The sequence below is a fragment of the Gorilla gorilla genome, chromosome 18 (genome assembly GCF_029281585.2).
Source record: "Gorilla gorilla gorilla isolate KB3781 chromosome 18, NHGRI_mGorGor1-v2.1_pri, whole genome shotgun sequence".
Taxonomy (NCBI): domain Eukaryota; kingdom Metazoa; phylum Chordata; class Mammalia; order Primates; family Hominidae; genus Gorilla; species Gorilla gorilla.
The window spans coordinates 27,556,885-27,583,441 of NC_073242.2; the positions used below are offsets into that span (position 1 = coordinate 27,556,885).

The 26,557-nt window shown below is 48.2% G+C and overlaps 1 protein-coding gene across 21 annotated transcripts in view; it reads left to right on the forward strand.

The window, feature by feature from the left end:
- Positions 1–26,557, forward strand: part of KATNIP (katanin interacting protein) — a 232,361-nt gene that overhangs the window by 52,103 nt on the left and 153,701 nt on the right. For all 21 annotated transcript variants that reach the window (XM_063699554.1, XM_063699555.1, XM_063699556.1 and 18 more), the window contains one exon: positions 17,999–18,075. In XM_063699554.1, the coding sequence (XP_063555624.1) occupies positions 17,999–18,075 (77 nt within the window). The remainder of the gene's footprint in view (positions 1–17,998; positions 18,076–26,557) is intronic.

The window sequence follows — 26,557 nt, forward strand, 5'->3', positions numbered from 1 at the left end:
AACCCCACTGCACTGCCCTACACTTGAGAATGATATTTCAGCACCTGCTGTTAGCACAAACAGGCTTTGCCCTTAAGCAGACCTGGGATGTCAGAAGCAAAGACTCTCTAGCCATCCCCTGGGATCAGCCAGCAGGCTTTGATCACTCTCCACCCCAGCCCAAGACAGGCTCCTGGAGTCTCCTGGCATCTGCTTTTACAAACACTGTTCCCTTCTGGCCCCTGCCCCGCCCTCCCCCATTCTCCTGGTGAGCTCTTTTACAATTCGGTGTCTTGTTTTCTCTTCTGCAAAGCCCACCCAGCCCCGCCAGTAATCCCAGGCCCCCTCCACTCCACCCACTGCCCTTGTGGCACAGCTGCCTCCTCTTTTTTTTTTTTTTTTTAGACGGAGTTTTAATCTTGTTGCCCAGGCAGGAGTGCAGTGGCGCAATCTCGGCTTACCACAACCTCCGCCTCCCAGATTCAAGCGACTCTCCTGCCTCAGCCTCCCGGATACCTGGGATTACAGGCACACACCACCACGCCCAGCTAATTTTTTGTATTTTTTTTTAGTAGAGGCAGGGTTTTACCATGTTGGCCAGGCTGGTCTTGAACTCCTGACCTCAGGTGATCCACCCGCCTCAGCCTCCCAAAGTGCTGGGATTACAGAAGTGAGCCACTGCACCCAGCCTCAGGTGCCTCCTCTTGATAGCACCTGCCACACTGCACTGGAGCAATTGTTCCATTTCTATCTCTCTACTCCAAGTTCCTTGAGGCCAGGGATTTTTGTCTTCCTCCCTTTCCTTCTGTTCCTCCGTGTTCTTTCCTTTCTGCAAATCCTTTATAAGCTCCTTGTACATGCCAGGAACTGGGAGATACAGCAGTGAGCAAGCTGGCATTGTCCCTGCTCTCGTGGGTCTGGCGTCCTGATGGGGGAGGCCATGTGTAAATGAACAGAGATACTTTCAGAGAGTGAGAGGTGCTACTGGGTGAGGAGGCAGACAGGGACAGAGGTTGTTGGGAGAGGCCCCTGGAAGAGGGGATGCTGCTAAACAAGCTTACCCTAGAGCAAGGAGGGAAACATTGCAGGCAGGGGGAACAGCAAAGGCAATGACCTTTATTTATTTACTTATTATAGAGACGGGGCAGGGGGAGTGGGGAGGGTGCTCTCGAGGTATTTCCCAGGCTGACCTCGAACTCCTGAGCTCAAGTGATCCTCCTGCTTTGGCCTCCCAAAGTTCTGGGATTATAGGCATGAGCCACTGCGCCTGGCCGGCAATGACCTTGAGAAACAGCCAGAAGGACCACGTGGCTATTAGGATGAAGGTGGAAATGAGGTCAAGGAGGGTGGCGAGGCCAGATTACACTTGTCTGTCTATCTCTGGCCCTTGCCCAATGCCCAACCCATAGGAGAAGCACAAGGAATATGTGTAGGATCAATAGGAAGGGAGTGCCCTCCCCTCTTCAGGGGGTCGGCGGCAGCCCTGGGGTGTGGGGGAATGAGCATCTACTCAGACAGCCCTGCCTGCTGGGCTGGTGGTGATAGATGCCCTGTGTTGGGAGGTCCATTTCATTAGAAGGAAAAGTTCTTGGATGGAAATCAGGTGGATGGAGGCAAAGATTGGCAGAGGGTGGCTGCCTCTCTCCTCCCATCAGGCCCGGTGGCCAGTCCTGCAGGATTGAGAGGCTCTGACAGGTAAAAGTGGCCCTAAATCAGGTCCACTAACAGCACCAGCCTGGGAGGGCGAAAGCAGCTTGTCTCTTCTCAATTATTAGAGGCTGTTTATGCTGCACCAGGCCTGAGCCCCCTCCTGGGCTGTCCTCAGGCAAGGAGGGTAGGGGCAGCCTCAATCCTTCTACCTGCAGGCCCTGTGGAAACCTTCTGAGCCTCCCTCAGCCCTTCTCAACTCAGGACTCGCTTAAAATCCAGTTGAGAGGGTGTCAGGTCTGCCCCAAGCCCTCCAGTAGCTTCCCGGCCGCCTCAGAATCAGGCCAGAGTCTGCAAGGCCTGGCAGCCTCAGGGTCTGTCCCACTCCATCTCCTCCCACTCCCCTGCCTTGTTCAGTCTGTTCCAGCCACACTGGCCTCTGAGCTCTTCCCCAAATGTGCTGAGCCTCCTGGCCTCTGCACACATGCTGTTCCTGCCATCTGAACACTCGCTGTTCCTGCCATCTGAAAGCCCCTTTTATCCCAATACCTTGTAACTGCCCAACGGGTTCATTCTGCCTGCTGCCCAGATACAGCCAATTTATCAAAACAGGGGACTTCAAACAGAAACAGAGTTTAATACATGTAGAGCCAGCTAGACAGCAGACCAGAGTTTTATGATTACTCAAATCAGCCTTCCTAAAAAGCTGGAGGCTAGAGTTTTTGGGTTTTCCTCTTCTTCTTTTTTTTTGAAACAGATTCTCGCTCTGTTGCCCAGGCTGGAGTGCAGTGGCACAATCTCGGCTCACTGCAACCTCCTCCTCCTGGGTTCAAGTGATTCTCCTGCCTCAGCCTCCCGAGTAGCTGTGATTACAGGCGCCCACCACCACACCCGGCTAATTTTTGTATTTTTAGTAGAAACAGGGTTTCACCATTTTGGCCAGGCTGGTATTGAACTCCTGGGCTCAAAGTGATCCTCTCATCTCTGCCTCCCAAAGTGCCGGGATTACAGGCATGAGCCACGGCACCCAGCTGAGGCCAGGGCTTTTCAAGGATAGTTTGGTGAGCAAGGAGCTAGGGTCTGGGTGCCCTTGATTGGTTGGAAGGTGCAGTCACAGGGGTGTGGCTTGGGCCATCTGGTTGTCAGAAATGCAAAAGCCTGAAAAGACATCTCAGAAGGCCAGTCAGGATCCACAATCATGATCTGCCGGAGTACTTGGGGAAGTTGCAAATCTAGTGACCTCTGGAATGATGGCTGGCAATCATTGAACTATGCCTAGATTTTAGCAGAATTCAGGCCCCTTTCATCCTCCTAACCTGGTGGCCTTTCATTGGCTTTACAAAGGCAATTTAGTTTGGGGAAGGGCTATTATTATTTAAACGATAAACTAAATTTTCTCAAAGTTAGCTTGGCACACGCCCAGGAATGACCAAGGGCATTTTGGAGGTGAAAGGCAAGATAGAATTGGTTATATTCAGAATTTTATCTCTAGTATAATTCTTACAAAGGTGATTTTACCCTCAGGGTGCACCTCCCCAGAGAGGCCCTCTCGGAGCCCTGAGCCCCACCACCCCCAGCTGCAGTGAAGGGAAGAGGGAGCCCCTCCCCTTCCTCCTACATTCTTCTGCCCCTTCCTACTTTCTTCTTTTTTAGAGATAGCATCTCACTATGATGTTGCCCAGGTTGGTCTCCAACTTTTGGGCTCAAGTGATCTTCCCACCTTGGCCTCCCAAAGTTCTGAGATTTACAGCACTTCCCACTTCCTTTTTTTTTTTTTTTTTTTTTTTTGAGATAGAGTGTCCCTCTGTCGCCTAGGCTGGAGTGCAATGGCACGATCTATGCTCACTGCAACCTCTGCCTCCCAGGTTCAAGCAATTCTCCTGCCTCAGCCTCCCGAGTAGCTGGGATTATAGGCACGTGCCACCATGGCTGGCTAATTTTTGTATTTTTAGTAGAGACTGGGTTTCACAGCATTGGCCAGGCTGACCTCAAACTCCTGACCTCAGGCGATCCACCTGCCTCGGCCTTCCAAAGTTTTGGGAATACAAGCATGAGCCACTGCGCCTGGCCGCCCTTCCCACTTTCTATTCTCCATAACACTTATTGTCAGGTGACATACAATATATTTTAATTTAAAAAACTGATTGATTGAAACAGGGTCTCACTTTGTCACCCAGGCTGGAGTAGAGTGGTGCAGTCACAGCTCATTGCAGCCTCAATCTCCTGGGCTCAAGCGATCCTCTCGCCTCAGCCTCCCAAGTAGCTGAGACTACAGGCACATGCCATCATGCCTAGCTACTTTTAAAAATTTTTAGTAGAGATAGAGTCTCACTGTGTTACCCAGGCTGGTTTGAATTGCTGGACTCAAGCGATCCTCCCAACAGCCTGTGAAGTAGCTTGGACCACAGGCACACACCACCACGCCCAGCTACTTTAAAAAATTTTTAATACAGACAGAGTCTCACTGTGTTGTCCAGGCTGGTCTTGAGCTCCTGGGCGCAAGTGATCCTCCTGCCTCAGCCTCCCAAAGTGCTGGAATTACACTTGTGAGTCACCGCACTTGGCCGTCTTATTTTTTTGTAAATCATCTGTCTTCCTTTTGCTAGAATGTGAACTCTGTGGTAGTAGAGACTTTGCTGGGCTCACTGTTGTATCTCCAGAGACTAGTTCAGGGCCCAGCCAGAGGAAGTGTTCAGCCAATACTGAAGAAATGCATCATTGTGTGAAATAAAGTCAATGCCACCCACCTCCCAGGGTTGTGTGAATGTGGAAGTTCTGGCTCTGTGTTTCCCAGTGTGTGTTTTGCCTACCTCTGCCACCTTGTAGGTGGCAAGTAAACATTTTCTCTTTTAGTAGGTCTGTATTTATGTCTATGGTTACCTTCTGGCAAGCAATAATTATTTTCCATTTATGGCATTAATATAAACCTTCCTTTTTAAAGTAAACTCATTCAAGTTTTGTTGTTGTTGTTTGGTTTTTGAGACGGACTCTTGTTCTGTTGTGCAGGCTGGAGTGCAGTGGCGTGATCTCAGCTCACTGCAACCTCTGCCTCCCGGGTTCAAGCAATTCTCCTGCCTCAGCCTCCTGAGTAGCTGGGATTACAGGCATGTGCCACCATGCCCAGCTAATTTTTTATATTTTTTTTAGTAGAGATGGGGTTTCACCATGTTGGCCAGGCTGGTCTCGAACTCCTGACCTCAAGTGATCCACCCACCTTGGCCTCCCAAAGTGCTGGGATTACAGGCGTGAGCCACCACACCCGACCTCAAGATTTTTTAAGTCTTCTATCTTTGTGAGTCTGAAAGATAATTGATAAATAACACCTTGCAATTTTAGAAGAAAATTTTTCTGAGAATAAAAAGAAATGCTCGTTATTTTCCGCTGGACATGGATTGAAAATGATGTTTTAGATAGCTATGTAAGAAAAACATTTTTATAAAAATACACTGTAACTGTGTCCTGGGGTCCTAGATTCTGGATCTGCCTTGACAGTCTATAAAACCTGAGACTAAATAGAAAATCTCAAGGTATGTATTGGTAACAATAAAGAATGGTACATAGCAGGTAGGGTAGTAATAAATGTAACTCTAAGGTATTCGAAAAATAGCCCAAACGCTCCCTTTGATTATCCATCTGGTGTGCGCGTAGGATGTAATATTTTGTTAGGACACCTATCCTAGGGCGTGAGAAACTCAAATGTTTGCTGCAGTGTTTTGTGCTGTTTCATTCTACCTCTAGGGGGCAGTATCAACCGTTGCTTTAGGTCTTTGTTGCTTGGCTTCTGCTGGTGTGATGGGTGCATTGACTGCAGAGTATATTTCTCTGTTTTTGAGGATGGGAATATAACTGATGTGTTAGCAAATGCAGTCAAAAGCAGGCTCAGGTCAGGTGCGGTGGCTCACGCCTGTAATCCCAGCACTTTGGGAGGCCAAGGAGGGTGGATCACTTGAGTTCAGGAGTTCGAGACTAGCCTGGCCAACATGACAAAACCCTGTCTCTACTAAAAATACAAAAATTAGCTGGGTGTGGTGGCAGACGCCTGTAGTCCCAGCTACTGGGGAGGCTGAGGCAGGAGGATTGCTTGAACCTGGGAGGTGGAGGTTGCAGTGAACTGAGATCGTGCCACTGCACTCCAGCCTGGGAAACAGCACGAGACTCTGTCTCAAAAAAAAGAGAAAAAGAAGCACGCTCAGATACTTTCTCATTTAACTCATGTGCACTGAGGATGGGCTCCACAGCGCTGGGACACACAGACTCACTGGGAGAATAGAGGAACTGGCACTTGGGGTGGGTTTTGAAGGAAGGCTGTGAGTTTTGTACTGTAAGATACATTTGGATCATCTCTTCTTGTGGGCTTAGGGCCATTGGAGCATTCATCAAGGTATATTTAGTCCTCTATGAAATGCTTCTCTGAGCCCTTAGACATGGCAGGAACTTTGGATTCAGACACCGTCTAGTATTTGTTCTACCACTGTACCACCCAGTACCCACTCGGGTATAAATCTCTCTCATACACACACAGACACAGACACACACACACACACTTCAAACTGGCCCAAGGAAAGAAAGGGATGTATTTGCTCAAGTGAGTAAAAGGTTAGTGCTGGCTTTGGGCATGGCTGGATATGGTGGATTAACCACCATTAAAGGATCTGGTTGCTATTTGGCCTGTCTCTCATTGTCTTCCATTCTGCTGTCTCTATGTTTGTGTCATCACTCTTGGACAGATTTTTCTAACTTTTTTTTTTTTTGGTAGAAGTGGGATCTCACTATGTTGCCCAGGCTGGTCTCGATCTCCTGGGCTCAAGCGATCCTCCCACCTCAGCCTCCCAAAGTGCTGGGATTATAGGCATGAGCCATCGTGCCTGGCATCTTGGGCAGATTTTTCCATGGAACATTTAAGGTTGCTCATAATTGTGAACCTAAAAAGTTGGTAAAATGACTCCTTCCTTTGTGTGTGAAGAAATGACGTCTTCCTCCCTTGCCTAGTAGCCCTGGCTCATATCACTAGTAATTGTAAAGGAGGAGAGATAAGGACTTTTCCAGGAGGGTCCTTGGGAGGCATAGCTTGGGAAGCACACCTATCCCTGAACCATCACATGGCCGGGGAGATGGAATGCACTGGCCGGGCCTGCAGTATGTGCTTTCCCTTGCAGTGTTGGGAGTGTTATTTCCACCCACGCCACATGGACTGAGAGTGGACGAAAGGTGGTTTTCCTAGAAGAAAATCAAGGTGTTATACCCAGAACAGGAATGGATGCTGGCGCCACATAAACAAGGTTGTCTGCTATCTCCACTTAGAGGCTCTGAGACCTTCAGACAATTTGCTTCAGCTTTCAAGGCCTCCATTTCCTCCTCTGTAAAATGGGCACAAGGATCTTAGAGCATAGGATTGCTGCATGCGTTAAATAAGCACCCACAGACAGCACTGATAAACAGCAGTAATGGATGCCTGAAAAGCTGGATCCCAGTAACTTCAAGCATCAGCTTGTCACCCATAACTCATCCCTTAGTTAGGATGTGGAGCCTACAGGGAGGCAGTGGGGAATCAAGTGACTTGGGGGTGTGGAAGAGCTCTGTTACCCTAGACAGTCAGTGTCTTTTTTTTTTTTTTTTTTTTGAGATGGAACCTCACTCTGTCACCCAGGCTGGAGTGCAGTGGCACGATCTCAGCTCACCACAACCTCCGTCTCCCGGGTTCAAGCCATTCTCCTGCCTCAGCCTCCTGAATAGCTGGGATTACAGTCCTGCATGGCGCTAACCACCATGTCCGGCTAATTTTTATATTTTCAATAGAGATAGGGTTTCACCATGTTGCCCAGACTGGCCTCGAACTCCTGGCCTCAAGTGGTCCACCCGCCTCCCAAAGTGCTGGGATTATAGGTGTGAGCCACCGCACCCGGCCACAAACAGTCAGTGGCTTCATGGTCTCAGTGTTATCCCATCTAAGTGATGGTTCTCTGGTGAGACCTGCAGTCAGCACGGTTGGGTATCCAGCATTCTCAAGCCCTAGAAACCAGCACTGCACTCTCAGCTGCTCCTGAATGCAGCTCAGGCTTCTGCATTCACTCATCAGCCCTGTTGAGGAGAATTCCAATATGGTGGCCTCAGAGGAATACGTGATCCTTGAAATATGGACTCTGTCTTTAAGTATAACTGATTCTTGGCATTTCATTCCAATTCTGGTTTTTTTTTCCCCTAGAGAAAATTAATAACATGGCCATTGGTAAAATTCTTTTTTTTTTTTTTTTTTTTTTTTTGAGACAGCGTCTTGCTCTGTCACCCAGGCTGGAGTGCAGTGGTGCAATCATAGCTCACTGCAGCCTCGACCTCCTGGACTCAAGCCATCCTCCCACCTCAGCCTCCCAAGTAGCTGGGACTACGGGTGCACGCCACCACGACTGGTGAATCTTTTTTTTTTTTTTTTTTTTTGTATTTTTGTAGAGATGGGGTCCTGCTATGTTGCCCAGGCTGATCTCAAACCACAGTCCTAACTTCTCCCTTACGTCTACAGTGCCTAACTCTTGGTAGGAATTTTTTTTTCCTTAGAGAAAGGGTCTCACTCTGTTGCCCAGGCTGGAGTGTGGTGGCACGGTCATAGCTCACTGTAGCCTCGAGCTCCTGGGCTCAAGCTATCCTGCCACCTCAGCCTCCCAGGTAGCTGGGACTACAGCCTCACACTACCACACCCAGCTAATTTTTGAAAAACACTTTTGTAAAGACAGTCCTTGATAAAATTCTATGCCTTCTCCAGGGCCAGCATTGGGGATAAAGATAAGGATACCAATAAGGACATTGAGACTCTGCTTTTGTGTCACATCCAAACTCCTTGGACCTTCCGCTGTAGGTCACTTGCGCCTCCTCAGCACCCGGCAATCTAGCCAATTCTTGATTCCCCCTTATCCCCCTGCAAGCGCCACATCCTAACCGAGGGATCGTTTATGGGTGACAAGCCAATGCTTCAGGTGACTGGGGTCCAGCTTTTCAGGCATCCTCTGGCCCGTCCATGAACATTTCATGTTTCTTCACACCCCCAAACCTTTGTTCATGCTGGCCCTACTGCTTGGAATGCCCTTCCCTTTTCTTGTTGCCCAGGTAACATTTCAACTTTCAGATCCCTGCTCAAATGTGTCCTCATGGATTCATTCACTCAACAATTTCATTGGAATGCACAATGAACAAACTAGACAAAGCTCTCTGCCTTCATAGAATTCTCATTCTAGTGCAAGGACACCCCAATAAATAAAAGGTGTAATAAGTAAAATAAATTAGATGTGTGTTAGTGCAGGGAGGGACACAGGAGAGGGGGCGTGCAGTGTGTGCACTCTTTGCAAGTTTCACTATGGTGGTCAGGGGAGACGTCACTGAGAAGGGAATATCTGAGTTAAGTCTTTTTTTTTTTTTTTGAGACGGAGTCTCGCTCTGTCACCCAGGCCGAAGTGCAGTGGCGTGATCTCAGCTCACTGCAAGCTCCACCTCCCAGGTTCACACCATTCTTCTGCCTCAGCCTCCCGAGTAGCTGGGACTACAGGCACCCGCCACCATGCCCGGCTAATTTTTTTGTATCTTTAGTAGAGATGGGGTTTCACTGTGTTAGCCAGGATGGTCTGGATCTCCTGACCTCGTGATCCGCCCGCCTCAGCCTCCCAAAGTGCTGGGATTACAGGCGTGAGCCACCGCGCCCTGCCAAGTCATTTTTTTTTTTTTTTTTTTTTTTTTTTTTTTTGAGGTAGAGTCTTGCTCTGTTGCCAGGATGGAGTACAGTGGCATGATCTCAGCTCACTGCAACCTCCACCTCCTGGGTTCAAGTGATTATCCTGCCTCAGCCTCCCGTGTAGCTGGGATTACAAGCATGTGCCACCATGCCCAGCTAATTTTTGTATTTTTAGTAGAGATGAGGTTTCACCATGTTGGCCAGTGGGTTAAGTCTTGAAGGAGGAAAGGAATGTGGGCATTTTCCTGAGAGAAGAGCATTCCACATGGAAGGAATGGGGCCTGACTGAGGTGGGAGCTTGGCGGGTGTTAAGGACACTGGAGTGAGGAGGAGGAGTGGGGTAGTGGGAGGTGGCTCAGAGATGGGGGTCAAGGCCTAGAGTGCAGGGCCTCATGGCCACTGGGATGGCCTTGCCCTTGACTCTGAGTGGGACAGGAGCCCCCTTGGGGTCCTAGCAGAAGAGTGACATGATTCCACTCACCTCTCATCAGGCCCCCCAGGTGGCAGCAGGGAGGACAGAAGGCAGGGAGGAGGCAGGAGCAGGAGTCCAGTGTGGGCCCAGACCAGCCTGGGAGGGGAGAGCAGGGAGAAATGGTCAGATTTTGGATACGCAGTAGTTTTCATGTGGAGCTGACGGGTTAGATGTGGGATGGGAGACAGAGTGGGGCTTTGAAGATGACTCCAAGGATTGGAGAGACCTTCCTAGGGATCTAATTCAGACACTTGGCATTGCATTTTGTGTATTTTATTATAATTCTGTCCTTTGGGAGGGGTCCAGGTGCCTTTGATAGTCTGATGAAAGTTATGGACTCTTCCAAGAACACCCCTGTGCATGCAATTAAATGGGTGTTCTCAGGACCCCCTGCAGGGATCCCTAGACAGTGTGTGGTTGCTTGACTGGTTGCAGTTGCAGCCCGCTTTTGTACAACATCAGGGGGCACAATTCACATGCACACGTGATTGGGGCTGTTCAGTCCAGCACCCCCAACCAACAACCAGCAGTTGATTACAGTTGTGAAAGGAAAATAAATCTTGACGCCCCCAAATCACTAAACTAAAGGGAAAAGTCAACCTGGGAACTGCTTAAAGCAAACCTGCCTCCCATTCTACTCAAAGTCACCTCTCTGCTCACTGAGATAAATGCATATCTGATTGCCTTCTTTGGAGAGGCTCATCAGAAACTCAAAAGAATGCAACCATTTGTCTCTTATCTACCTGTGACCTGGAAGCCCCCTCTCTGCTTCCAGTTGTCCCACCTTTGCTTCGAGTTGTCCCGCCTTTTGAGGACCGAACCAATATTCATCTTACATATGTTGATTGATGTCTCATGTCTCCGTAAAATGTATAAAACCGAACTGTGCTCTGACCACCTTGGGCAAATGTCATCAGGACCTCTTGAGGCTGCATCATGGGTGCACGTCCTCAACCTTGGCAAAAGAAACTTTCTCAATTAACTAAGACCTATCTCAGCTATTCAGGGTTTACAGAGTCTATACAGGCAAGTTGGTATCTGAATATACACTGGGTCAGAGCTTTTGTTAAGCCCTGATCACATATGCAAGGGGGCCAGCCACACAATAAGCCCTTGATAAATGTTTACTGAGAAACAGTGAAGATGAACTTGGCATTTTTTCAGGGTTCTCACACCTTTGCTGGGTGCCTTAAGTATTCATACATCCATTTTGTAGGCAAGGAAATAAAGCCTCAGAACAACGAGGGTTAACTGAATTAGGCACAAAAAGGGGTAGAATCTTGCCTGGCACATAGTAAGTGCTAAGTCAGCCTTAGCAATTATCGTCATAGAGCTGGATAGCAGTGAAGCCAGGACTGGAGCCCAGGCCTCTAGGCACTCAGGCGAAACTCTGTCTCCTTCCCTGTGTCATGGGTCTGCCCTCCAGGAATTTATAATCTGACTGGGGAGCCAATATGAGCAAGAAAGAAAATGATCCCAAATTACTTCCACTTTAATCCTAGTTTATCCATATAGCAGCCCTGTGAGGTAGACCTTATCGGTATCCCCTTTTCGCAGACAAGGAAACTGAGGCTCAGATGAGATAAACAGCAGAGTTCAGGGCTCATACCCACACCTCCAAATCCCCAGATAATTAGTGAGTAGTATATGTAGTTAAATGCTAACAACTCAGCACTTAATTATATCCGATTTCACACTGTATTGTATATAATTTAATACTAATTGCAGGCTTTCAGAAGGAACTGAAGTGAGTAGGGGAGAGAATGGCAAGGGAAGCCTTCATGGGGACTTTGGGAACCGAGCTGGCCCTTGGAGAGTCTGGGAGCGGAGGCTGGAGGGGGCTGAGTGGGTTTCTGGAAAAGGGAATAGAATGATTAAGACATCAAGTTAGGAGTGAGAATGGGGCGGGGTGGGACTCGGATGGTGCTGTTTTGGAAATGGAGTTCCATAAATGCACTTATAACTAATGTTCATTGAGAACTTTGTAAGTGCCAGGTACTGTGCTAAATCCTTTCCACTGTTACTGCATCCAGTTCACTTAACCCTGTGAGGGAAATAAAAGTTCCACCAGACAACAGGTACAGGCATCACCCCATCTTATAGGTAAAGAAACTAGGTGGCAACCTTGTGACACAGAACCAGGCTGGACTGCAGAGCCCATGTACCTTCCAGCTCAAGTTCAGAGACCATATGACTGTAGCTGGGGGTGTTGTGAATAGTGGGAAATAAAGTTGGCTAGTCTAGGGCCTTGCTACCCAAAGTGTGGGCCATGAGCATTACCTGGGAGCTCATCAGAAATGCAGACTTGGGGCCAGGTGTGGTGGCTCACGCTTGTAATCCCAACACTTTGGGAGGCCGAGGCAGGTGGATCACCTGAAGTCAGGAGTTCGAGACCAGCCTGGCCAACATGGTGAAACCCCGTCTCTAGTAAAAATACAAAAATTATCCAGGCATGGTGGTGCATGCCTGTAATCCCAGCTACTTGGGAGGCCAAGACAGGAGAATCGTTTGAACCCAGGAGGTGGAGGTTGCAGTGAGCCAAGATCGCACCACTGAACTCCAGCCTGGGCAAGAGAACAAGACTCCTTCTCAAAAAGAAAAAAAAAAAGAAATGCAGACTTGGGCACTTGCCAGTCCTACTGAGTCAGAATCTGCATTTCAAAGCAGGCACGGTGCTACATGCCTGTAGTTTCAGCTACTCAGGAGGCTGAAGTGGGAGGATCAGTTGAGGCCAGGAATTTGAGACCAACCTGGGCAACATAGTGAGACCCTGTCTCAAAAAAAAAAAAAAAAAAAAAAAAAAGAATCTGGGGCATGGTGGCACACTGGCGCACGCCTATAATCTAAGAACTTTGGGAGGCTGAGGCAAGTGGGTCACTTGAGCTCAGGAGTCCGAGACCAGCCTGGGCAACACGACAAAACCACGTCTCTACAAAAAATACAAAAAAAAAAAAAAAGAAAAGAAAAGAAAAAGAAAAAAGAAAAAAGTTAGCCATGTATTGGCACCTGCCTGTAGTCCCAGCTACTCATGAGGCTGAGGTGGGAGGATAGTTTGAGCCCGGGAAGTTGAGGCTGCAGTGAGCCGAAATCACACCACTGCACTCCAGCCTGGGAGACAGAGTGAGACCCTGTTTCAAAAAGAAAAAAAGAATCTGCATTTCACCACGATCCCTAGGTGATTTGTAGGCACATCAACATTTAAGAAGTGGAGATGGATGGATGTTTCAGTTTCTTGAGTCTTTCTGATGACATCTCCCTCCTGGCAAAGGAGGATCGATGCATTCCCTGAAGAGTTTGAGGTGAAAGCCCAGGGCAGCCAGCAAAAGCTGAGATTTCTTTGAAGTCCCATGTTTCATCTAAAAATGTCATCCACTGTTTCATGCCATACCCATAATATATTAACGGTCATTTTAATGTTTCAAAATGGTTATGTAAATTGCCTTGGAGCAGCATCTGTGTTCTGGGAAGATGCATGGGAGGGTTTCCTTGTATCTTAAATGGGGTAATTATCACTACTTCAAGGGCTTCTGTGAAGATCAAAGGAGAATCGTGTATATGGAAATGCTGGGTAAACTGCACGATTTATGTGTTATTATTCTGGAAGAAGACGAGAATCCTCCCCAGACCCACTCTCCTGAAAGCCAGCTCTCCCGAGGGCTGAGGCCTCCTGCGCTTTTCTTGCACTCAGGATGAGGCAGGACTCAGGCCCAGGGGAGGACAGAGTAGACTCTGTAGGCACCTCCAGAAGCCAGGAAAGCTAGTTTGTTTTTTGTTGTTGTTTCTCGGGTTTTTTAGAGAGACAGGGTCTCACCCTGTTGCCCCAGCTGCAGTGCAGTGACACAATCATAGCTCACTGTAACCTTGAACTCCTGGACTCAAGCAGCCCTCCTCCTCAGCCTCCCACATAGCTAGGACTACAGGTTTGCACCACCACACCAGCTATTTTTTTTTTTTTTTTTTCCAAGACAGAGTCTTGCTCTGTTTCCCAGGCTGGAGTGCAGTGGTGCTATCTCAGCTCACTGCAACCTCCAACCCCCGGGTTCAAGCGATTCTCCTGCCTCAGCCTCCAAAGTAGCTGGAATTACAAGTGCCCGCCACCTCGCCCAGCTAATTTTTTGTATTTTTAGTTGAGATGGGGTTTTACCATGTTGTCCAGGCTGGTCTTGAACTCCTGATCTCAGGTGATCCACCTGCCTCAGCCTCCCAAAGTGCTGGGATTACAGGCGTCAGCCACCGTGCCTGGCCACACCCTGCTATTTTTTAATTTTTATTTTTAAGAGACAGGGTCTTGCTATATTGCCCAGACTGGTCTCAAACTCCTGGCCTGAAGCAATCCTCCCGCATCAGCCACCCAGAGCACTGAGATTACAGGCGTGAGCATGCCCAGCCTCATTTTTGTTTTTGTTTTAATTTCTTATCATTTCATTATGTCACCCTTTCTTATTATTACTTACTTCATGATTGGCCAACTTAGCCAGAAGGAAAGTCCCAGTGAAACTCAGAGGTTGCAGAGATGTCAGAATAGGAGAGAACATGAGGGTACATCATCCTGTTCCTGAGTGGGTCTAGAGAGAGGGAAGTCGGGAAGGAAACGTAGAGGCTCCAGGGGAAGACGGAAGCAGATGGCAACAATCTGGGGCTCTACAGGGAACAGGAGGAGAAAGGGCATCAGGGTGTTAGCCCTGGACTAGGCATGACTGGGCTGCACATCAGGCTCTTTTCCTTGTAATTGGAGGGAGAAGTGAAGACGGGAGGGAGAAAAACCCAAGACTGGTGAAATGGAGACTCAGGCAGACACTGACCTTCCACAATTGAGGGCACAGGGTGAAGGCTAGCTAGAGAAGGCACAGGCAGAAAGCTGCATGGGAAGAGTGGCTCATTCAGCACTGCAGATGCAGAGGAAGAGAATTTGGTAAGTAGGACGTTTTTTAGAGACAGGGTCTCACTCTGTTGCCCAGGCTGCAGTGCAGTGGTGCAATCATAGCTCACTGTAACCTTGAACTAGACTCAAGCCATCCTCCTGTCTCAGCCTCCTGAGCAGCTGGGAATACAGGCATGCACCACCACACCTGGCTTTTTTTTTTTTTTTTTTTTTAAGAAATGGAGTGGGAATCTTTGTTTTTATTATTATTTTATTTATTTATTTATTTATTTTTTGAGACGGAGTCTCATTCTGTTGCCCAGGCTGGAATGCAATGGTGTGATCTCGGCTCACTGCAACCTCTGCCTCCCAAGTTCAAGCGATTCTCCTGCCTCAGCCTCCCACGTAGCTGGGACTACAGATGTGTACCACCATGCCTGACTAATTTTTTGTATTTTTAGTAGAGACGGGGTTTCACCATGTTAGCCGGGATGGTCTCAATCTCCTGACCTTGTGATTGGCCCACCTCAGCCTTCCAAAGTGCTGGGATTACAGGCGTGAGCCACCGTGCCCGGCATGTAGTGGGAATCTTAATGATTATCATGAGGATGAGAGAGAGAGAAAAGGAATGCCCATCATTCTCAACTTGGAATGGCATGACAGATGAGCAGATTCCCATGGCTCAGAGCAATGGAAAAGGATGGAGAGAAGACCTATTGCATTAAGCTAAGGTGGTCCTGGGTCTCTCTTGGGTAGGGTTCTAATAGAATAATGGGGCTAGAGCCAGATTTTGAGAAGTTAAGAAGAGAATGGTAGAGATTTCTATTTTTCTCTCTCTTTTCTTCCGAGGATAAGCACTAAGGTTCCCACACAAGTTGCATTTCTGATACAAATGCCCTACTTGCCATTTAAAACTTAATCCCCATAACTTGCTATAACTTGGGACCAGTACCAAGCTGATATTGTATTGTTAATCCTCCCCTTGGCAACGAAGTTAAAAAACAGCAAATTGGCCAGGTGCGGTGGCTCGTGCCTGTAGTACCAACACTTTGGGAGGCCAAGGTGGGAGGACCACCTGAGTTCAGGAGTTTAAGACCAGACTGGCCAACATGGTAAAACCCTGTCTCTACTAAAAATATATAAATTAGCTGGGCATGGTGGCACAAACCTGTGATCTCAGCTACTCAGGAGGCTGAGGCAGGAGAATCCGGGAGGCAGAGGTTGCAGTGAGCCAAGATTGTGCCACTGCACTTCAGCCTGGGCAACAGAGCAAGACTCCATTTCAAAGAAAAAAAGAAAAAGAAAAAGCAAATTGCAAAGCATTGTTTATTGTGTGATCCTATTTTTATTTATAAGAGTACATGAGGCCGGGCGCAATGGCTCACACTTGTAATCCCAGCAGTTTGGGAGGCCAAGGCAGGCAGATTACATGAGGCCAGGAGTTAAGAGACCAGCCTGGCCAACATAGTGAAACCCTGTGTCTACTAAAAATACAAAAATTAGCTGGGCATGGTGGCAGGTGACTGTAGTCCCAGCTACTTCGGAGTCTGAGGCAGGAGAATCGCTTGAACCTGGGAGATGGAGGTTTCAGTGAGCTGAGATCGCGCCACTGCACTCCAGCCTGGGTGACAGAGCAAGACTCTGTCTCAGAAAAAAAATAAAAAATAAAAGAAATAAAAGGATATATGGGGCTGAGTGCAGTGGCTCATGCCTGTAATCCCAGCACTTTGAGAGGCCAAGGCGGGAGGATCACTTGAGCCCAGGAGTTAGAGACCAGCCTGTGCAACATAGTGAGATGCCATCTCTACTAAAAAAAAAAAAAAAATGCTTTTTAAAGAGTATATATGTGTTTGTATGTAGATATGTATCTTTGTATATTATAAACAAAGAAAAGCACCCGGAGGAAGATATATATATATCAAATTACAATAGCAGTTTTACTGGTACATGCATATATCACTTTAAATATATGTAGTTTATTATACATTACTCTCCCCCAGCCATAATAAATTATACCAGAGATTATCTCTGATGGTCAGATTATAGTATATTACTTAAAATTCTTTTGGCTGCAAATGACAGAAACTCAGCTGAAACTTCTAAGACATTAACTGAATTGTCTGGATACTTCTTTAGGCATAGGTGAATCCAGGGACTCAAATTATGTCATTAGGAATCTGCCTCTGCATCTCTTGGATATACTGTCTTTTTTTATTAGCTTCATTCTCAGGCGGTTCCAGGCCTGCCTCTCATTGGCACAGCATTCAAATGGGAAGAGAGCAGCTCTTTTTCCAAGGGTATCAGCAAAGTCCCGGGGCTGACTCGGGTCATGGTTCACCCCTAAAGTGGTAAATCACTGTGACTGGGGGAAGCCCTATGTTGATTGGCAAGGCCAAGGTCATGTGAACCAAGAAAAGAACAAAGTCACTTTCAAGGTCATCTAAGGAAGCCAGTGAACTGCAAGAAGGGGCTGAGCAGTTCCCCGAAGGAAACCCAGGGCCCCTTTGGCAGAAGAGGAGACACAGAACCACAGATGTCCACTCCAAGTGGGCCTCCAGTCTGGGTCATAGATTTCTGTAATGACTGCATTGTTTATAATTAACATACATTTCTCTTGAAATGGCAAGGGGAAAATAAGATTCCCCTCCCCTTTTTGTTCTTTGAGACACTCTGTTGCCCAGGCTGGAGTGCAGTGGCGCAATCATGGCTCACTGCAGCTTCAACTTCCAAGACTCAGGCAGTCCTCCCCCTTCAGCCCCCCCAAGTAGCTGGGACCACAGGCATGCACCACCCAGGCCTGGCTAATTTTTAAATTATTTGTAGAGATATGGTCTCCCTAGGTTACCCAGGTTAGTCTGAAACTCCTGGGCTCAAGCAATCCTCTCACCTCAGCCTCCCAAAGTGCTAGTTTTACAGGCATGAGCCACTGTGCCTGACCAAGATCCCCTTTTAAACAACTGATTTGGGTTGCCTCTGGTTATGACAATTGAGATAACTAAATAATGAGTGTTGAGAAAACAGTAGAGCCCAAATCATGTCAGAGGCCTTGATCTTAGAGGGCATGGGAGGAACGAACAGTAGCGAGAGGCCGGAATTGACCTTCTCCTTTTCATAGATGATTAAAGGTGTGTATGCCTAAGACCCATGGGGCCATCAGACAGTCTCTGGGGCTCTGGGTCGCTGGAGCAATGCGCCTGGGGTGCTGGGCCTTCGTCAAGGTCAGCCTCCGCCTCTCAGCCTCCTGCGCCAGTGTGTGCTGCACCTGCGCTCTCAGTCAGTGCTTCCCTGCATTCCGATATCACACTGCTCTGTTTCTTTATTTCAGGGTTACGCTAAGGACATGGTGACAGACTTTGATGAGAAACATGATGAGTATTTAATATTGCTTCAGCAGAGGAACCGGTAAGAGAAGCCACTCGACGGCAGCCCTTGATATTAGCGAAGTAAAAATCTATTTAGATTTATTAACAGCAGGCAGGCCCTGCCTCACACAGGAATGGGATGCAGAGTCCCCCTCCACTCAGAGGCTTAGAATATTATCTGCAACCCCAGCTCCTATTTCTCCATTCACTGATTTAATTGCATTTTTTGACTGAGCTGTAGCAAACTGTTCAACGTGTAAGTACTGCCTCTTCCCTCCCTGCTCCTGTTCTGGGAGAAGATAAGGTTGTCAAAAAAGGCTCGGATTTGGCAGGGCTTGTGCAAGAACCACCTGAAGAGCCCAGTCTGTGATTGTGCAGGCTTTGACAGTCCCTGAAATCTGAGCCTATAATCATGTCGTGTTATGCAAAAATGGAGTCATTTTACATTGGCGTTTGAAGTTGGTCGATAAGTCATTTGAAGTTAAAGTAGGACTGATTTTGTCTCTGGAGTGCTTGTTCTTGAAAAAGCTTGCAGTAGGTCCAGTGTGTAGCGATCAAGGTCAAAACATCATGGTCTGGTTTGAAAGAGGCATCATTGCCTTGGTTCCTTTGTAGGGCTGAGGAAGTTCATTTTCAGTTCACCGCAGTTTGTCTTCAGGCCTCAAACTTTGCAATAAGCTGGGGATTTGCAAATTCAGATGCTGGGGGTGGCCAGGCAGTGAGTGGAGCTGGCTCAGTGGGACAGTGGGTACCTGAGCTCCTGTCTCCAAGCTGCTCAGCCCAGGCCAGCTGTCTGTGAGACCACAGTTCCCCCGGGTCCTGATCCTCCCAAGTCTGCCAGAGAAGCTGGAGATCTGCATTTGGGCTGTGAAATCTCCTGAGTTTTAAAATGTTGGTAATGAATTCAAGTTAAAGCACAAAGCAAACAGAAAAACAACGCAGGCCCACAGAACTGGTGGGAGGAAGGGGAAGAAAGGGGAATGGGTACGAATGTGGGCCTCTGTGTTATCGGAGTGGGCTTGGGGTCTCACAGACAACAGAGTCTGGGGTAGGGAGGTGTCATCCTGCATGCGACTTCAGCTCTGGTCTCACTGACTGGACTCAGTGTTATCAACAGGGGCCCTGGTGGCATGTTGCATGGGACAAGTTTTTGTAATCTCACGAATTGCAGGAGTTTAGCATCTCTGCCCACCAGCCCCTTTACTAAATTTCAGTAAGACCCTAAATTCCATCTATGACAGCACCCAGCCACTTTCCAGATACCTACCTACTGAGGCAGCACCACCCCTGGTAGAGATCTTCGGAACAGACAATCTCTCCAGGGCCAGCCAGAAACGCCACAACAGTGTCCTCTGTGCCCAGCAGCTCTGTGCTCATCCCCCTCCATCCCCACATCAACCTCAAACTAGAATGGCGAAGGCTTGTGCTGATTAGACCGACGTGGGTTTCCATCATCATTAATGCCACAGAGCAGGATGTTTTTATTCAATCTCTGGCAGACTGGATGGTGCCACTGAACACCTGGGTGATCGTTTAATCATCTGCATGTGACTTGTCTGGGGAGAGGCTGTCACAGTTCCTTATGAACAAATTGTTTCTCATTAATTGGGGGATCAATAAGTGTGCAGTCAAAGAGGCACTGGCCAATAGTATAAATGAGAATTTCCAGAGACAAGGTTATAGCACAAAGACAATTAAAAGCTATATCAAAACTGAGTTGCCATAAAATTTGGGGGGACGTGTTGTCACCAAGATGGAGCTGTCGTGATGACAGGAAATTAGAAGGTAGAGCTGGAAAGAAACACCTTCCAGTGGAGACTTGTGAAGAATGGGAATCCCCCTGAGCCATCATCGGTGAAATCTCAAAGGCACCTTTTGCAGAGTGCCAGCCATATGCCCGGCACCTCAACCCATCATTTTACTTTGTCTGCACACTACCCAATGGGGCAGAGTAACTGCACCCATTTTACAGGCAAGGAAGTGGAGGCTCCGAGCAGTGAGCAACTTGCCCGAGGTCTCACAGCCAGAAAGTGGTGGAGCCGGGCTGGACTCTACGTTTTGCGTGATGTTGTCATAAACAATCAAGAGGAGAAAAAAAACCTGCCGGATTGCCAGTGGCCCTATGTTAAGTGAGGAGGGGTTTTGTGGGAAGAACTGCAATTTACTTGGAAATCTAGTTATAGGACCAGATAGAAAACTAGCCTCTGAGCTTTACGCTGGACATTGAGGGAGATGAAAACCCAGGCTGCTTATCTGGGTTGTCTGTAACCCGAGAAGGGGGGATGTAATCGTTGGAGTGAGTTCTGAGCAGAGATCTGCCTAGAACACAGCTTCCCATAAGAAGCAGGGCAACATTTTTCTTTTATTCATTTAGCAGGATTTCACTGAGTACCTTCTAAGTGCCTGGCATTGCCATTAATGCAAAGGGAAGCATTGTGATAAGGAAGACACAGACTGTATTAGTTAGTATGTTTTGGCTGTAAGAGACAGAAACTCAAAGTAAATGGACTCAAGCAGCTAGGAAACACTGGCTCATGGAATTAAGAAATCCAACATCGAGCTGGGCATGGTGGCTTCTGCTTGTAACCCCAACTATGCAGGAAGCTAAGGCAGGAGGATCGCTTGAGCCCAGAAGTTCAAAACCCCGTCTCTAAAATATTTTTTTTAAATAGCCAGGTGTGGTGGCATCCACCTATAGTTCTAGCTACACACTACTTAGGAGGCTGAGGTGGGAGGATCACTTGAGTCTAGGAATTCAAGACTGCAGTGAGCTATGATTATGCCACTGCACTCCAGGCTGGGTGATAGAGTGAGACACTGTCTCTAAAAAAAAAAGAAATTCATCATGATACTCTTGGCCTCAGGCATAGCTAGATCCAAGTGTTTAGATTATGTAATCAAAATTGACTATTCTCCATTTTCTATACCCTCGTTTTCCCATATTAGAGCCATTCTCAGGCAGGTACTTCACTTGCAGTGGCCGAGACAGCCAGGAAAAGCCCCTACGTACATCCTACCTAGAAGCATTACGTATCTTTCCTAATGCTTCCAGCAAAAGTGCTGAGGAAGGTTCCCATTGGCCTGGCATGGGCCCAATTCCATCCCAAGCTACGTTAGGCCATTTTTGCATTACTATAAAGTAACAGCTGAGACTGGGTAATTTATAAAGAGAAAGGTTTCATTGGCTCACGATTCTGCAGGCTGTACAGGAAGCATGCTGCCGCCATCTGCTTGGCTTCTGGGGAGGCCTCAGGGAGCTTGTATTCATGGCTGAAGGCAAAGTGGAAGCAGGCACATCACATGTTGAGAGCAGGAGAGAGAGGGTGGGGGGAGGTGCCACACACTTTTAAAAGGCCAGATCTTGGGAGAACTCACTATCGCAAGGATAACATCAAGGGGATGCTGCTAAACCATTCATGAGAACTCTGCCCCCATGATTCAGTCACCTCCCACCAGGTCCTACCTCGACACTAGGGATTACAATCCAACATGAGTTTTAGAGGGGACATACATCCTAACTATATACAAGCCAATCACTGCCTGTGTCTGGTGAGATGGCGCAGTCTACTGGCCGTTCCTTGGCCACCCCACTAAATTGTGCAGTGGAGTCAGTTTCACCCGGTGGAGTCAGTTTCATGGAGTCAAAGAAGGAATGGTGCTGTACCCAGTGGAGATCTGAGGGGCTCTGTTTGGAAGATGGGGGCGATTCCTGGCCAGGCAGAGAGAGCAGGTGTCCACCACACAGCTCTTACCCTTGAAGAACTCCCCAGTAGTGGCAGGGTGAGCGCAAAGCCACCTATAACTATGACAAAAGAAGCAGAAAGTGATTGTGTGCTCCAGGAGAAGACTGGGGGCAGGGAGTAGGGGGACAGAGTCTGGAGATGTGACAGCCTTGCCTCACTCCTGCAGAAACCCTCCCAGCTGCCTGTCCCAGTGGACTCTGAGTGATTCTTGTCACTCAACCTCATGAAAGAGGTAATCACGCCCGACAAGATTCATAAAAGAGCAGGCGGAGTGATCAAAGGGCTGAGTGATGAGGATCGACTGAGAAGATGAGGGCCCTTGTATCTGAAGAGGTGACAGCAGAGAGGGGCTGTAATATACACCTCTAGACTGTAGGGGGTAGACCCAGATTTGCTCTCCAGGTCCAAGAATCCAGCAATGCTGTGATCATTTGGTCCTTGAGAAAGGTCATTCAAGGGAAACTTACAGGAAAACTTGCCCACAAAAGTGCTGGGCCTGCAGCCCCAGGAGAAGATCCAGGCAGAAAGAAGGAAGGAGAGAACCAGCATCACTGGGGGCCTCACCTGGACCTTTGTCTGAGCCAGAGCTTTAACCCAGTCTATCCTTTTGTCCTCATGGCAGCCCAGGGAGGTGCCGGCATCTTTAGTCTCCTGTTACAGAAGAGGAAACAGACCCCAGGGAGGTTTAGGAACTTGCTCAAGGTCATGCAAGCTGGGGAAATGGTGGAGTCTCTGGCAATGAGCTCCGTCCTCCACACTCACCTCCTCCACCTGCACAGATGCTCTTATGTGCAGCTCTGTGGAGCATCCTAAGTGACCTACAGGTTCTGGGGAGGAATGGCAGGCTTCTTTTTACACCCCTGCCCTCCCTGTCTTCACCCTTCAAGACTGGACTCAAATGCCACCCCCTCCAAGGAGCCCCCAGTTGCGAGCCAGTGCTCTCTCCTCTGACCTCTTCTTGCTCAGAGCCTCTGTGGTGCCTGGTGCTAGAGGCAAGAAACAGCAGGAAGGAGCAGGGGAGAGCACAAGCACTGCAGCCCCACGGGCCAGAACTCAAATCCAGGTTGGAGGTTTCCTTGGCTCTCTGGCCTTGGGCAAGTTCATTTCTAAAACAGGCCAACAGAACCTCAGTCCCAGGATCACTGAAGGGTGAAGTGAGACAAGGCCCTTGAAGGCCCATAGCAAGCCCCCTACCCAACCCAGTATTCATCATCATTATCATCATCATCATTATCATCATTCAGTTATTGACTGATTGATTGATTGATTGATTGATTGAGATGGGGGTCTTACTCTGTTGCCTAGGTTGGAGTGTATTGGTGTGATCATAGCTCACTGCACTCTCCAACCCCTGGACTCAAGCGATCCTCTTGCCTCAGATTCCCTAGTAGCTGGGCCTACATGTGCGGGCCACCACATCCAGCTAATTTTTTTAATGTTTATTATTATTATCATCCTTTCGATATAAATGCCTTCTCCCCAAATTGACATCCGGGTAATTCTTGAATGGCTGATCCTTGGGGAAACCCCTCAGGCGACCTGAGATGACCGAGATCTGGAGGAACCATGTGGTTCATCTATAGTGCCATGGCAGCTACGCCGCTCAGAGACCACTCAGTCATAAGCCTAGTCACAATTAGGCCGCCGCCCCCTGAGAACACAGTGACCTGCCCTTTGTGTTCAAAGGGCCCTTGTGTTCAAAGGGTCCTCATTGCCAGAGGCTCCGCCATTTCCCCAGCTTGCATGACCTTGAGCAAGTCCCTAAACCTCCCTGGGGTCTGTTTCCTCTTCTGTAACAGGAGACTAAAGATGCCGGCACCTCCCTGGGCTGCCATGAGGACAAAAGGATAGACTGGGTTAAAGCTCTGGCTCAGACAAAGGTCCAGGTGAGGCCCCCAGTGATGCTGGTTCTCTCCTTCCTTCTTTCTGCCTGGATCTTCTCCCGGGGCTGCAGGCCCAGCACTTTTGTGGGCAAGTTTTCCTGTAAGTTTCCCTTTGAAACTTTGTGTTCAAAGGGCCCTTGTGTTCACTGGGTCCTCCTTGCCATCTAGGTCCCTGCCCCGGTGGCCCACGAGGAGGAGAATCCTCCCCGACCACCCCAGCCCCAGCCATGTCAGGTCCCTAGACTGCCTCATCACACCCTGTACTCCCCACTCACTCCTTCACTTCCTCATCTGTGCAGGTGATCCCAAAGGCCAACATGGGCATAAAATGGAAATGATGGGTGTGATGTGCATCACGTGAATGGTAGCTGTGAGCACTAGGGTATTCATCCATGTCTCCTGCCCCAACTTGAGATCCTTGGGGTCACTTGTTCCAGAAACAGGCATTGAGGCCAGACGCAGTGGCTCATGCCTGTAATCCCAGGACTTTGGGAAGCCAAGGTGGGTGGATCCACTGAGCCTAGGAGTTTGAGACCAGCCTGGACAACACAGGGAGACGCTGTCTCTACAAAAAAAAAAAAACACAAAAATTAGCCGGGTGTGGTGGCACGCACCTGTAGTCCCTGCTACTCGAGAGGCTGAGGTGGGAGGATTGCTTGAGCCCAGGAGATCAAGGCTGCAGTGAGCTGTGATCACACCACTACACTCCAGCCTGGGCACCAGAGCAAGACCCGGGAAAAAAAGAAAAGAAAGAAATAGCCATTGAGAGCTTTCCTCATTCAGCAGGCACCATGGCCCATAGGACAGAGGCTCAGAGTCCAGTGTGGGGGAAGAAGAATAGACAAATACACAGATACATCCATAATATAACATTAGCCAGTGATAGTGTGCCATTGGAAAAAGTTGAACCGGCAAGCCAGTAGAGGGTGGCAGGGCAGCAGGAGGGAAGAGTTCGATTTTAGATAGGGCAGGAGCGGAATCTGATTTATCTGAGTCCCCTCTGCCCAGGACAGCTTTTTATGCAAAGTAGGCTATCAATTTTTAAAAAACACTTTTCTTTGATGCCACCTGAATATTACTGATGCACTCCACTGCAGTAGGGGAGTTCCTTTAGCAATTCTTTTCCAGTCTGAATAATTATCTCCTAATTTCTCAGTTTCATAAATCTACATTTTCATAAATCATTCTGCCTAAGGAGGGGCACCCGTGGACTGCCAGTCTCAGATCCTGGATAGCTGGATGCTGTGACTGTTAACGTGGCATCAGAAGGCAGGGAGAGAAGTTGAGGCAGGTTGTCTGCCTGGGTGATCAGATTCCCCACTCTGCCCCGCCACAGGCCTCCCAGGACCTAGGCTTCTGCTCCCTCCCTGGAGACTGACGGTGCCTACATTGTCCCTTGATTGTTTGCTCTTGCAAGCGTAGCTATTGCTGTGTTTGGAAATTGTCTCTTAGTTACTTGTGTTTTTCTTCTGTTTTATGTTGTTGCCCAACAATCAGGCATCTCCCAGGCTTCCAAGGCTGGCAAGAGATAAGCAGCCTGTAATAAATGTTCCTGCCACAATTGGTGAAAAGATGAATGTATCAGCCGCTAAAGAAACATTTAAAAAATAAACAAAGAAATCACCCACAATGCCACCACCTTCCCTCAACAACTCATTTCATTTTACATTTATCACCTTCCACACTGGGTCCACAAACACACAGTTTTCCAACTTTACCTTTACTACATATGCCTTTTTCTTTTCATTTCATTTCTTTTCTTTTTTCTTTCTTTCTTTTTTTTTTTGGAGACAAGGTCTCTGTCTGTCACCCGGGCTGGAGTGCAGTGGCATGATCATGTCTCACTGCAGCCTCAACCTCCCCAGTTCAAGCCATCCTCCTGCCCCAGCCTCCCAAGTAGCTAGAACCACAGGTGCACGCTACCACGCCCAGTTAATTTTTATATTTTTTATAGAGACGGGGTTTCACCATGTTGCCCAGGCTAATCTCAGAACGCCTGGGCTCAAGCAGTCCAGTCTGCCTGCCCCAGCCTCCCAAAGTGCTGGGATTACAGGCATGAGCCACTGTGCTCTGGCCTCTGTATCATTTTTATTCTGCCTTTTTCATCACCACTCCCCCGCCCCCCACTGAACAGATCACAAACAATCCCCCATGTTTCTATAGAGTCTTCATAATGATAACATCTGTGTAATAGCAGCTTCCACTTCTCTGGTGTTGGACATTTGGGTTGCTTCCAGAGTTTTGTTATTACTGAACACTGACTATCTTCTTGCCCAGAGTTCATATGCTTAGGAACAATTTGCCGGAATGTGCTTACTGGGCAAAGACCAAACATATGGCATTTTCTATATTTTCATACTACTTCTGAGAAGGTTCTATGAATTACCAGCAGTGTCTAAGTTTGCCAGTTTCAACATCATCTTGCTAGCTTTACAAGTTGTCTTCGTTTTGGTGTAGACTCTGGAGCCAAATTGCCTAAGTTTGCATTCTACCCCTGCCGCATACTATAATAGCTATGTGACCTTGGGCAAGTTCTTTAACCTTTCTATGCCTTATACTCCTTATCTACTAAATGGAGATAATAAAAGTGATTACGGCCAGGCACAGTGGCTCACGCCTGTAATCCCAACACTCTGGGAGGCCGAAGTGGGCAGATGGTCAGGAGTTCAAGACCAGCCTGGCCAACATGGTGAAACCCTGTCTCTACTAAAAACACACGCAAAAAAAAAAAAAAATTAGCCAGGTGTGGTGGCACACGCCTGTAGTCCAAGCTACCTGGGAGGCTGAGGTAGGAGAATCAGAATCGCTTGAACCCCAGGAGGTGGAGGTTGCAGTGAGCCGAGATTGCACCACTGCACTCCGGCCTGGGTGGCAGTGCGAGACTCCGTCTCAAAAA